At 54.8% G+C, this 13,505-nt stretch overlaps 1 protein-coding gene across 1 annotated transcript in view; it reads left to right on the forward strand.

Moving 5' to 3' along the window:
• The window catches only part of NPAS2 (neuronal PAS domain protein 2), a 140,135-nt gene that overhangs the window by 107,738 nt on the left and 18,892 nt on the right, over nt 1-13,505 (forward strand). The window contains exons 8-13 of the mRNA XM_081155769.1: nt 5,022-5,140; nt 5,776-5,858; nt 6,539-6,645; nt 8,540-8,687; nt 10,527-10,611; nt 13,015-13,156. Of these exons, the coding sequence (XP_081011895.1) occupies nt 5,022-5,140; nt 5,776-5,858; nt 6,539-6,645; nt 8,540-8,687; nt 10,527-10,611; nt 13,015-13,156 (684 nt within the window). The remainder of the gene's footprint in view (nt 1-5,021; nt 5,141-5,775; nt 5,859-6,538; nt 6,646-8,539; nt 8,688-10,526; nt 10,612-13,014; nt 13,157-13,505) is intronic.

The raw sequence follows: 13,505 nt of genomic DNA on the forward strand, positions 1-13,505 counted from the left end.
CCTCCAGCTGGCGGCACTCGAGGCGAATGCTCCATGGGGCGTCTGTGGGTTGCCTCATTTCTGGCTTTGGGGTCTTGTTTTCTTTCGGTTTCTTTCCTAAGCTGAGTTCGTTGAGGTGTCTCGGTTACGGGAACAAATCGCAGGCTGGCCAGGCCTCGGTGGCGGTGGAGCTGGGAGCCCGCCCCGGAAGGCAGCTGGTCTGATCTCTGCTGCGGGCCCCACAGCCCGCAAGTCCAAGTCAGAGTCCCCGCCGCCCTGACCAGCGAGCGCCACACCTGCCCCCGCAGCGGTCAGTGCCGCCCGGCTAGATGCAGAGGAATTAAGATAAGCTAAAGAGCCCGGCCGGGCGTGGCTCAGCGGTTGAGCATCGGCCTAGGATCCAGGCAATCGAGGTTCGATTCCCGGTCAGGGCACATGCCTGGTTGTGGGCTCGATCAATGACTCTCTCATCATTGATGTTTCTATCTCTCTCTCCCTCTCCTTTCCTCTCTCTGAAATCAATAAAGATATATTTTTTAAAAATAAAAAAAAGATAAGCTAAAGAACAAGTTGGACCCGGTGATGTCCTGCCCAGGAACAGGAAGGAAGGGCCGTGCAGTTATCAACCATCTTAATGCCGGCTTCAGCCCAGCAGCGGGGAGTTTTGCTCTGGGTTGTCCGATAATTGTGGTAACAGTGAGCACAAGATACCCACATGGGGCTCGGGGACAGTGGCCTAAGGAAGTTCACTTTCCTAAACATATACATCATTGCGCCCTGTCCACGCCCATCGTCTGGTGGATATGCTGTCAGTGCCGTTACAATCTCCTGGCCCCCAAAACTACTCATTTTCATTAATGAGTGCCGGGGAAAAGAAATTTAAGGCATATTTTCCCATGAGAGTATGTGTTTCAATCTGGCAAATTGCAACCCCCAGGTTTCGGGTATGGCTCTCGGCTTCTTTCCAACTTAGCTCTTCCGTGTGCTCACTGCAGTGCAGAAAGGAAGGGAAGCCATGCACTGGCCCCCAGGGTAGGCAGGACCGTGCTGCTCCCCCCTGAACCCACACCCTGGCGGGCAGAGGAAGGCAGGAGCCAGGAGCCTGAGCTTACGCAGTGGGAGGTGACTCCTCACGTGTGTGCAGAGCAGGACCCCGTCAGCGTTCCAACACCCCGGGCCAAGTCTTTTGGATGCGTAGCACAACTGATTTTTCCTCGGGGGTGGGTTCACGCCTTCCCAGAACCTATTTGCTTTGTTTTCCATTTGCTCGGAGAAGTGCCAAGAAAGCTATTTGTCACTCTCCTGGTGCACTATTGTGTATTTCCTATGGCTGTTGCGAGTCGTGTGTCATTTATCATAAGCAGGCATCTCTGCTCAGAACACCTCATGGTCTGGGCCTGATGACGGAACCGCCTGAGCAGAAGGGCATCGGTTCATCGGTTCATCCCCTTGCCTGGCTCCTCGCTAGCAGCCCAGCTCACTATCACCAGCCCTGCTCCTCCTGCTCTCTTTCCCACCCGACGGGAAACACGTTCTCACACCCCCTGAGCTCTCCCTGCCCCCACAGGCACCCTTATTTCCTTGTTATGACTGATGTGGAGCTCACCCGTGTCATCAGGAAGACCTGGAAGCCAATAAACGCCTGCGCCAGGAAAGCCAAGTCATGCTAATTCCCTGGGCAACCTTGGACTATCTTATTTTTGGAATCCCAAGAATGCCAGCTGAAGGGAAATTTCTTTCAAGGTCTCTGAATTTAGAGACTATGCTGAAAGGTTCAGGAGCAAAGAGGGACCTTGGAGGCTCCATGGACTCTTTGAACAGAAAGACCAAAAGCAGAGCCCCATCCTGCCTCTCTCCGAGCAGGAGGTTCATGATGGGCAGTCCCACGCTTTCCACAGACTGGCGATGGCTGCGGGTTGATTTGCAGCAGGTCCCGCCCAGGCATCCTGCTGACCAGTGTTGATGCATCAGTAAGGCCGTGAGCCAACCTGAGCACTAGGGGACCCTCCAGGGAGAGCTAGCCCCCACCAGCACCAGGCTGGACTGCGGAGGGAAGCCCTGGGGTCTCGAGGTCTGTGTTGACAAAGACCAGAAGGTCTCTTCCCTTAGGCTGTGGCTTGGATGTGAGACGGAAGGTCATCTCTTTTGAGTCTTTCCATAAGCAGTTGTTGAGCACCTGCTGTGCTGAGGCCTGCTGAGAGCTGCAGACAGAGAACCAGATCCAGGTCCTGCACGGGGCAGGCCATCACTTTAGCTCTGGGCTAGAGTATGATCAGTTTTAAGGAAGATGACTTGGAGGGAGGGGAAAATGGAGCAAGAAATAATCACTTTTCTCTGTATCATGGGCGCTGTGTGTGTGTGTGTTTGCGGGGCAGAGGAAAGAAGTCTGAGTGTGGCCAGAGATCTGATAAAACGGCTGCACCTGTGTTGAGTGGTTTGTCCTTCTGAGAGGCTCAGGAAGCCAGTTGTAATTAGATATATTTTTCTATTACTGAAGTTGAAACTAATTAAATTTTAATTAATGTTTCTAAACGTCCTGGGGATAAGGAGTCCCTGAGAAGTTATTCTAAGTGCTAAGTATTACTGTGAAGTCCCAAGGAGGAACGTGCAGGAGCTCACGCTGAGAGAGAGGCACCTTGGCCCGTGTTTTCACTCTGATCCGTGATTTACTGTCACCTCTGATCAAGCCCTCAGCTCTTCCAGGTTTGGGAAAAGGCTTGTTTAGAAGAGGCGTTTGCTGGGTTCTGGGGCCCCCTGTAAACTATCTAGCTTTCCTGTGCCAGCTGCAAGCAAAACTAGAACTTCCCTTGGGAGGTGCATTTTCATCTTTAAAGCTTTAGGAATTATAAAAGGGCTGATAAAACTATGCTGGGAGGCAGCCAGGCAGCAGGAAGCTCCGTGGAACATCCATTTACTCGCTATGATCCGCATCCCTGCCCCTCGCAGTCCTTCGGGCTGGTGCTGCCGGTCCACACCACCTGCCCCAGTCTTCCCCACAGAAAACCAGCGAGGAAGGCCCTTTCCAAACGGGCACAGGGGAACGGATCACGCAAACAACGCGCAGCGCAGTTCAGAGATTTAAGTCTTTCTCTTAAGGCCCTGGGCAGGCCTGGGAGTTCGCGAGGAAGGCCCTGCTGTTCTAAACGGTAGGCAGCATTTTATTAGGTCGTTGCTGGCTGGCGATGTCTCTCAGATCCCAGCAGAGAGGAATTTCTCATCTGGGATAGTTTTCAGCGTCTTTCCTTTTTTCATTACACAGATGTTTGTTCATATCTGGCGACCCTTCCCTTACGTGGAATTGTTTTCTCTTCTCTTGATAAGTTCCCTGGCTCACCCTACACATTCATCTGCAACGATCTAAGCCGGGGTGGGGAACACCCAGCCCGCAGGCCATATACAGCCCAAGAAACCATTTGGTCTGGCCCTGCCAAGGCAGCCGCAGGCGGGACTTGAAATTCAATAAATCTAGGAGCTTTGTTCATAGCTGACTTTTAAGTTGATAATTTTGTATGGCCCCCAAATGATGTTATAAATATCCAAATGGCCCTTGGCAGAAAAAAGGTTCCCCACCCCTGATCTAAGCCAACTAACAACAGATGCAAACTCTCTTGGGACCTGTCTTTACATCTTTACTGTCATCTTTGGAAACATGTTTGGTAAAACGGATTTATTCATGTCTGTGGATAAAATGCTACATTGTTCAATCACTTAGAAATCTATAAACATATAAAATAAATTACTGGAAAGCTAAAATCCAAAGAAAGTCTTGCAGATACCATCTTAGAATGCATTTCGTTTGCTGATGTTTATATATTCTCAGGTTGTAAGGCATAACTTTTAGTCTACAAGTTCAGAAATGTTCAGTATATAATCAACTACATTTTAAAAGGAAAGGGGTCGCTTAGGTTACCTAGGGTAGTAATCCTCAACCCTGGGGCACGGTGGTAAATCTGGTGGCTTTTAAAATGCAATGCATGGGCTTCCCCCTGAGTTTCTGAATTAGCTGCTCTGGGTGGGACTGGGCAGCCCTGTGAAAGATCCCAGGGAATTGGTGAGAATTTGTGCACCAGGTAAGCTGACTTTTCTCGTATTTAACAAGATTCTTTACCCACCCAGCAAACTCCACCTAAAATGGCAGATTGCCCTGTGCAAGGAGGGAGAGCGGCTCTGCAGTCAGCCCGGGGGGGGGGGGGGGTCCTGCAGCAACCAAGAGACGCAGCCAATGCCAGCGGTGCCTCCTCAGGGGGCCTGGGGCTGGTCTGAGCATCCTGAGGGGATGAGCCCGGAGCCATCCCTGTTAGTACTGGAACTTGGAGTCATCAGACCCTGGGCACTGAGTGGTCCTGGTTAGTACACATGGCCTCTGTGGGCACCGTTTCTCACTTGTAAAATGAGGACAGTCGTACCTTCCCAGACTTGTGAGAATAAATCAGACAGGAACCAGATGTTACCCGTGCCAGCTGCAGGACTAGCAAGCTTTGTTGTGGACACTGTACCTCTGAGATCACCCTGAGTCCTGAGCCATCTCCTTGTTGTCCTGAGGAGCCTCTGCCTCAGGCTGGGCCCCTAAGGAGGTGTTTCGGGGCAGAAGCCCTCGATGCCAGGTGTGCCCCCCCAGGGGCGGGAGAGCGTGTGCCAAGACAGTTATTTTCCTGGGTCCATCGATATTGGAAACACCAAAGGACTACAGAGCTCACCCTGGAAACACTGGCTGGAGGGAGCCTTCAGGCCCTTCCTGCGGGATGAGGCTGTTTTCTCATTTTGCAGAATATTTCCCCAGCACAGTCGTCGCAGTGGTGCAGGGAAGTGAAGTGAGAGGCGAGCAGGGTGTTGGCGACTCGAATTCCAGTTCCGTGGCCTCGCGCAGTTACCTCCCCCTTCTGGGCCTCGGTTTCCCATGGGGCGGGGACAGCGGTGGCACCGACTCCCCAGTTACTGTGAGAATGACATGAGCTAATGGGCACGGAGCCGCGGGCAGTGAGAGGGCAGGACAGGCAGGCGCCCCTGCGGCCGTGGGGCTGACCCGTGTCCCTCCCTCGCAGCGCCGAGCCCGCCCTGGGCGGGCGGGGAGGGCACCCTCTCGAGGCCGAGCAGGGTGCCGCTGGGGAAGGACGTCTGCTTCATCGCTACGGTGCGCCTGGCAACGCCGCAGTTCTTAAAGGCAAGTACCGGGGGAGGGCTGGCCCGATGGGACTATTACGTTGAGTCCCACCGACTCACGCTTAATTAACTGCTGGGAAAAGTAAACTTACAAGACCGTTGTCCCAGACTGAAGATTGTAAGCGTCTGCTTTCTTTACGTGTGGCAGCCCCCCTGCCGTCCCCCCTCCGGTTCCCGGGCGCCCTCTGCTTGAAGGTGTCCGTGCTCTCGCCTTGGCGGGGCTTCTGCAGAGTCTGGGCGCCTGCCTGCCTTACACAGCAGCTCCACCCCGACCCCGGGCTGCTGAGGGTTGTCTGTATCCTCTCATCTGAGTGCTTTACCACCTATGGCATAAACGCTGAGTTAAATTAGTCATTCAAATACAGATGAAAAGCCAGTTTCCACCTGTTTGCCACACTTCCAGTTAATGGGAAGGCCGTGTGTGACATTTTGACTCCTCGTTATTTCTGCCCAGCTTGTGAAATAAATTTAGTATCAGCTGATACCCAAATTAGCTACCGATGGTGAGTCTCAGTCCCACACAATATGCAGAGTTGCTCTAAATAGTTCTAACTTCTGCCACCCAGGCCTTGTGGAACAGCCCAGCACCCCGAGCATCTGGCACCCCGAGCAACACTTTTTTTCCTTCTAACACAGGAAATGTGCATAGTTGACGAACCTTTAGAGGAATTCACTTCAAGGCATAGCTTGGAATGGAAATTTTTATTTCTGGATCACAGGTTTGTGAAAAGAAACACATTTGGGTTGGGTTCTAGTCCGTGTTTGTTCGTGTGAGCCATGCCCGCCTCGGGAGAAGAGGGTGGGCCTGGTCCTCTCAAGAAGGAAAAGTGTTCCCAGCCCAGGGTGAGGCGAGGGCCTGTGCTGGGTGAGACCACAGCAGGAGAGCCAGCCGCCTGGGCCCTGGCATCCGTGGAATACAACCCCACCCCCACCCCACAGCCCCGGACCCTCCCCAGGTCCCAAGGAGGCAGGAGCCGTCCTGAGAGAAACTCATCTTATTTCTTCCAACACCCTTTTGTCTCTTTAGCCCAATCTTCTTTTGTGGCATTTTTCAGTTTAAGAACTAGCAATCTCCCCTCCCCACCCTCTAATTTTTTATTACACTTTGGAGTTAGGCCGACCCAATCTATAGCTGTTTTTAATTATTTAGTAGTGATAAAGTTTGTTGTGATTTGGGCCAGATTGTGCTATGGGAACTGAGTACCTAAATGCCAAAGAAAACTTCGGAAAGCACAGCCTCTGGGTGTCACCCGCCCACTGCAAAGCTTTTTTCCTGCCCCTGCTCTTGAGAAACGAGGCCTCCATGTTGCTCCTTAAATGTGCAAACTATACCCTCCACGTCGAGGCGCGGCCACCAAAGTGAGTCCTTTCTGATGAAGTATCCCATTGTCTTCGGCAGAGCCCCTCCGATCATAGGATACCTGCCTTTTGAAGTTCTGGGCACCTCAGGCTATGACTACTACCACATCGACGATCTGGAGCTGCTGGCCAGGTGCCACCAGCACCGTGAGTACTGCTCCCCCCGCCCGGCGCCCGGGGCTCCCAGCTCCGTCCACACAGCCTGGCGTGGGACTCACCGGGAAGTCTGCTTACCCCTCGGCTTCTCGGGGTGGCCCAGGGCTGTGCTGGGGCCTTGTCTGCATTGCCCTGTGCGCATTTTCTCCTGGGATGGACTCTGCTCTGCCTGGCTGCCCCCAGCACCTTCCCAGTGTCCCTCAGATGCTCAAGCTGTTTAATCTTACTTAAGAACTGTAAGGGGTGCTGGTCATTTTTTAAAATTATGAAATATAGTATTTCAAAGACAAAATGCTGAATTCACATCACTGTTCTTTACCCGGCAGACATGTAGTGGTCACAAGCCAAGGGCCAGGTACTCAGCTGGGCCCAGGACACAAAGGTGATCGGTCTCTCCTTGCTGATCCGCAGGAGCAAGGTCTGATGCAAAAGCAGAAATAGACGACTTAATAGGATGTTGTTGAGGCATCAGAGGGGATATACTCAGGATCCTGGGGGGCTCGGAGGAGGGTCCCTCACCCCCCTGAGGGAGGGCGTCAGGAAGGTTTCTGCCACAGAAGGAGAACACTTGGGAAAGGTATGGGAGGCAAGCACGCCTGGGTTCTCACTTAGCAGGAGAATTCAGAAATTAACTGTTTAAAGCCATGTTTTTGGTGCCAAGTCCTTGCTTTGAACGGGAAAATTTGTGGTAACGTTGACCTGTGGGCCAGACCCATGGGCGACTCTAGCGCTGCCCTTTGGCAGATGCCTTGTCCGTGGTGCCCACGTAACCTGCTCTTCTCTGCTGCCTGCTCCAGGAAGGGGAGGCTTGAGTTTCCTCAGGACCCCCGTTAGGTGTAGGGCTGAGCTCTAAAGCTCTGCCCCTCGCTCCTCAGAGGGGGCCGTGAGCAGCCACGTGGCATCAATAGGAGTTTTCTAGGCTTCTGACCCTCAGGCTCCCGGCCAGGCTGCGGGGATCAGCAGAGCCCCCAGGCCTGGTGGGCACAGGAAGCTGGAGGAGCAGGACTCCTTCCAGCCCGGCTGCCTCCCTCCGACTCTCGGGGAGAAAGGCCACGAGAGGCTTGGCTGCTGAGCCGCCTTCAGCGCCTGTGGCTTGGGCAAAACGCTTGCTCCGTCTGCCGCTCCCTTACTGGGCTGGGCCTCCCTTCTCTGCAGCTATCAGTCTCCAAGTCAGCAGCCCCTTTGTAGTTCTAGTTTCCTAGTTAGGACTTCCCTTAACCATAAAAAGTGCTAAATCGCAGGCACTGAGGCAATAATCCCAAGTGGTTCTTCTTCCTGGGACTCACAGTGCAGATCTGTCCTCTAAGGCCAGTCACTCAACAGCCCTCATTCTGCACCGGACGCCTCCTGAGAAGCCCACCGGCAGCCTTGCCGTGGGGCCCACATAGGCCCCAGCAGTGGGGGCCGGGGTGGGAGGCCCCTGTGCCGACTGTGGCAGGGCCCTGTGGACTGAGGAAGAAGCGCTGGCTGATGGCAGCAGACTCCAGCCGGAGGATGCTGGCCATCAGGTTTGTTTGGGGTCCCCTTCTCCAGGCAGAGGCCCCTCTCACTGCTCCCCAGCTGCAAAGACAGGGCCACCCGCGGAGCAGGATAGCACCAGGAAACCCTGGGCCTGTTTCTAATTAAACCCCCAGTTTGAAAAATCTGTCTGCACCTGCCCTTGTTGGAGGATTTTTTAGCTCTTGGCATTTGGGAAGCAGGTGATCGCTTCTCCATGGTTCACTCTCTTCCATTATCCTGATGGCCGCTTGGGGGCAGCGCCAGCTGGGGAAATAACAATGTTGGACATCGTGGTTTTGAAAGCTTATATTTTTAACAGTAACTTTTGGAAAAAGATTATTTTCATATTAACGTTCATGATGCGCGGACCATTTTCTACCAACAGTGATGCAGTTTGGCAAAGGGACCTCATGTTGCTACCGGTTTCTGACCAAAGGCCAGCAGTGGATCTGGCTGCAGACCCACTACTTCATCACCTACCACCAGTGGAACTCCAAGCCCGAGTTTGTCGTGTGCACACACTCGGTGGTCAGGTGCGTGGCAGGGGGCGGGGAGCCCCTGACCGCCTCAGGGAGGCCCAGCCCCTGCAGGCCCAGCCCCAGGCTGGAGTCTTCCCCTGGCCGGGCCTGCACTCTGCAGCTAGCGGAGTGATCACCCAGCTCAGCCCCATTCCAGCTCACACCCGGTTCTGCTCCCCAGCTCAGCCTTCCTCCCAGTGGTCGGTCAGGCCCTTCCAAGCTTGTTCAGTCTGCCGGAATATTACTTAGCAAGTTACTGCTTCACTGACCTACTTACATGTTCCCCTCATCTCTAGCCATCCCCCAGCCTTCCCTGTTGCTGTTTTGAGAAGAAAATTAAAATGTTGCTCTAAATAACTTAAACACATAGTCCCCCGTATTTTTAATGCTTTAAAAACCCCTGCTGGCAACTGAGTCTGTATCAGGAAGAGAGCCAGGAGGCCAGAGGGCAAGGTTCCTGGGGCTCCCAGGGGCCTCGGGGAGCCCCCCGCCCGGTGTCAGGGAGCCAGACTCTGAGGAGGCAGCACCTCTAGCAGCTCATAGAGGCTGCCGATGTAGGGTCCCAGCCCCCACACGTATAGGAAAAATGTCATTTTTACCCCAACTATAGAAATTTTAAGAACATAAATCAGTTTTAAACTGATCTAGAGAGGAGCAATTGACGAGAGCAAAAAAGGAAAGGTTAAATGGACAGACATATGCGTATGTGCTGGACTTTATCCATACGCATCGCAGGCAGATGCTAAATAATGAAAGGCTGGCAGGTGTTAAATGCACACAGTAGATAATACCCACGCGTCCTGCGTTTTGTATGTACACGTGATCGATGGGAGGGAGGTGGCAGAGGGACACAGATACACACATGTAGATGCCTTTCACATCTGTGCGCAGCAGGTAGGTGATAGGTAGGCAGGTGGACAGTTAGGGGCCTAGAGCTGTGCTTACACAGGCACATACGGAGTCAACAAGTAAGTCGCCCTGCGAGAGTCAGCTGGGCGGAGAGCGGAGAGGAGGAATGCGAGCCCTGGCCCAGGAGCCTGCTCACCACCTTGCTTGCCCTCTGCAGGGACGATCTGGGCTCCAGGCCCACCTCTGGGCACTTTGGCAGCCAGTAGTTCCTGATTCCATGGCCAGCCCCACCCACTGCTGCCAGCCTGGGCCTTTCCCAGAGGGTCTTTGTGGCCCGGAGAAGGCCGGATATCAGCAGCAGCTTGTCCTCAGGCCCTGTCCTTGCCACGACTCTTCCTGTCCGTCCCCCGCCCCCGCATCTTAGACAGAAACCCTCAGAGCGGAAGGAGTGAAGGGAGTACACAGATAAGGGAGCAAGCAGACCCCCAGCCCCTGCCCCCCAGGGCCCCTGCCCGGCCGGCATCTCCGCAGAGGCCATAGCCGGGTCACCACACTGACCTGATTTACCCACAGTGTTTAAGGAGCCAGCCGCTGGGCCTGGCTGGTCTGGGTGTTTAGGAGAAAACATTCTGAAGGCTGTAGTTACTAGAAAGGTCGGCGTCGTTCTTAGGCACAGACCAGACTGAGTTTCTAATCACTTGAAGCTGAGGTTTCTCCTAGAGATGACAATGTGGTTGGACAGTGATGTTTGGAGGTTTGGGGGTAAGTAAAGAAAAGAGTAAAACACCCTGAAAAGGAAGGTCCTCTGGACGTCACGACAGAAGTGAGCACAGCGGAGCTGAGGCGCGGAATGAAACTCCCTCCTCAGACGAGCGGCGGGACGAGCCCCTCGGGGGTGACTGTTCTGGGAGGGCAGGGTGTGGGGACCTTGGTGCGTCACCGGCCTCTGGGCGCTGTCACCCTGGACTCCCGCCACCAGCTGTGGTCTCTCGATTTCCTGATTAGTTACTCGGATGTCCGGGTGGAAAGGAGGCAGGAGCTGGCTTTGGAAGACCCACCACCCGAGGCCATCCATCCTTCAGCACCAAAGGTAGGCTGATCCCCGCCGGGGGCGTATCATAAAAATAATAATAAACACAGCAGGTCTTGTCTTACCAGCTCTGCTGTGTGGCCAGCACTGCTCGGGTGGTTCCCAGACGTTCACTTATTTCCCCCGTAATAAGTGTTCCTGCGAGGCGGGTGCTGGGGTGTCCTGGCCTTCTTCCTTCCATGAGGCCCAGGGCGCACGAGGGTCGTCTAACACTCCTGAAAGCCCAGAGCTAGCAGAGCGGAAAACAGCCTCTGGAATCAAAGCATGGCCGGCAACCTTCTGGCCTTACAGGCATGGTTATAGAATTCCACTTTGTGTCTCTCCCACGGAAAGTTATTCCATCATCCCCTGAGGCGTGAAATAACCCCAGGGCCCGGTTCCTCCCTTAGCCTCTGTGCTGCAGTGCCTCCAGGACTCCCCGCCTTCAATGTGCACTTTCTACGTCTGTCTGGGGTCGTAACAGCCACTCAGGGAGCTCTCCTACTGAGCAGCTTTTCCTTCACAAAGCCGACCTCCTTCCTGCCCCTGGGCTAAGCTCCTGCCCCGTCCGCTGGCCAGGCTTCCCCGTCTCTGTAATGTGCAAGTAGACCAGAGCCTGCTCCTCAAAGGCCAGTCTCCAAGCAAACACAAATGTTGGAAGAAGAAGAGAGAAAGCAAGGAAGGGAAGGAGAGCTGCATTTCATCAAAACTAAGAAGCTATCCACTATAAGACCCACCATTATTCTGTCTCCTACTAAGAAAAAAATTCTGCCGTCGGTCTGTGAAATGCGGGTTTCTCTCACGAGCTGAAGCGCGCATCTCGAGTTCAGACATGTCAAAATGCCTTAGAACTGTCGAGATACCACCCAAGTCCCAGGCCACCCGGCACCTTCGTTCCGGAGCCCGTGGCCAAGGCCGACACAGTAACAGCAGTCCCCAAAGGCATCCGTGGTCCCTCCAGGACCGAGTTGGGAGGAAGGAGAAACCTCCGTTAAAGACCAGCCGACAGCCAGCCGGCAGCTCCGCAGGGCCCCCTGCTGGCTGCTGCCGGGGCGTGTCGGGCGATTCACCCGGATGGGGCGCCTGCCGCTGTCTGTGGGCGTTTACTCGCCAGCTGTCACCCGGTGCCGCCTGCGTCGTGTCCAGGAGCGGAAGTGAGCTGTCCCTGGACAGGTGCTGGACACCGTCCGTCGCCGCTGAAGGACGGGCGCAGTGGGTGACCTCCAGCCTGAAGCTCATTGTCGAACTTCTGACCCTGGAGGAGCCCCAGAGCCTAATGGAGCTTCTTGGAAATGTGCATAGATGTATAAATACACACACCCCTTCAAGGAAAAGCTCCAGGACAGTGCTTTTCAACCACCCGTGGTAACGCGACGGTTGGTTTCTTAATGTCAAATCTGTCACTGACAGGTTTTTGTAAATGGCAGATCCCCGTGCTCGGATGTGACGTGTGGTGACACCGAAAGTCTCAATACTGATTCTCACTTCCCGCGCTCATTTCTCTGCGGACCAGGAGCACACAGTTCTCAAACGGCTGTGGGCCAGGGACTGATCGAGGGGAGACTGACCAAGCAGTGGAGTCTCCAAACTGGCACTTAGCACAGCCAGGCTCGCCCTGCGATTCTGCTCACATGGAGGCCTGGGGGTCACAGCCTGTTGGCTGCAGCCCCCCTGAGCCCGAGCCCAGCACCCGCCCTCGCTGCAGCCACGGCTCATGGACAGAACAGCCACGTGGACCCACAGGAGCTAGTCCCTGAGAGCGAGACCGCTGGCACGACCAGCCCGGCCAGGGGCCCAGTGGGTGCCAGGAGTTCCACACCTTCTGAGACGAGGCAGGAGAGCCACCGTCACGCTTCTTCAGCGTAAAGATGATTCTACCCATTTCCTTACACTTACGCTTTCTCACCACACTGTTTGAGGCAGAGCACTGCGAGGAGCCAGCATCGGTTATGATCCAGGGGCCAAAGGATAGGGGACCATTGCCCTTTGCGCCTCTGCACTCAGAGCCCAGAGGTGCAGGGAGGAGCCGGTGGCGGGAGAAGGGCCCCAAGGCATTTGTTTCACTGGCGTGTTACAATCCTGTACCACAGCAGCCTTATTTCTAGAACCTGCTTCTTTCCCACCGTCTTGGGCAGTGAGATGACAGCTTTAAGGAAAAAATAAAATGCAAAGTCACTGACAGAAATCTAAAAATTAAGATATATGGTGAGAAAGTGTAATAACTGCTACTTTTAAGCTACAAGCCTCTCAACGATGATATTTATAACGATATATAAGGATTCCACCCAAGTGGGTTTCGTATTATCCCCAAACCAGATCCCGCTCAGCAGCCTCTGCATTTTTCTACATACGTGGTAGGGAACTAAAGTCACGGAATTCACCTTCGCCATCCCGGCGCCGGTGTGCTCTGTGTTTGTGTTTCAGGACCAGGGCTCAAGCCTGGAGCCGCAGCAACACTTCGGTGCACCTGCCGTGGGCGCCTCCGGCCTTCACACAGGCCTCTCGTCATCAGCGTCCTCAGGAAGTTCCCGAGAACCCTCCCATGCAGCCATGTCCGAACCCGCATGTGAGTGCGAGGCCATGGCGGGAGAGGTGCGGGGCAGAGCCCGCAAAGGTCCCCAGGCCCGAGCAGGACAGGACCAGGGCCCCGAGGGGGCCTGAGGAACAAGTCAGGGCCGGGGGCCTGAGCAGCAGGAGCGGGGCTCGCTTGGGGCCTGTGGAGCCGGAGCATCGCACTCTGCCCTCCCAGCCTGCACCCCTGCACCGTCCCGCGGCCTTCCTGCCTCCCGCACTGTGCCCCCCAGTGCCGCAGGAGGGAGCCGGGACGGGACACACAGGCCGGCGACCCGGCTCGGTTTCAGTAGCTCCGCTGCGGTGTGCGGACAGGCGGGCACTGCAGCAGGGGTGGCCGTGAG

Source organism: Miniopterus schreibersii (assembly GCF_964146895.1).
Source record: "Miniopterus schreibersii genome assembly, chromosome: 13".
NCBI classification, from domain to species: domain Eukaryota; kingdom Metazoa; phylum Chordata; class Mammalia; order Chiroptera; family Miniopteridae; genus Miniopterus; species Miniopterus schreibersii.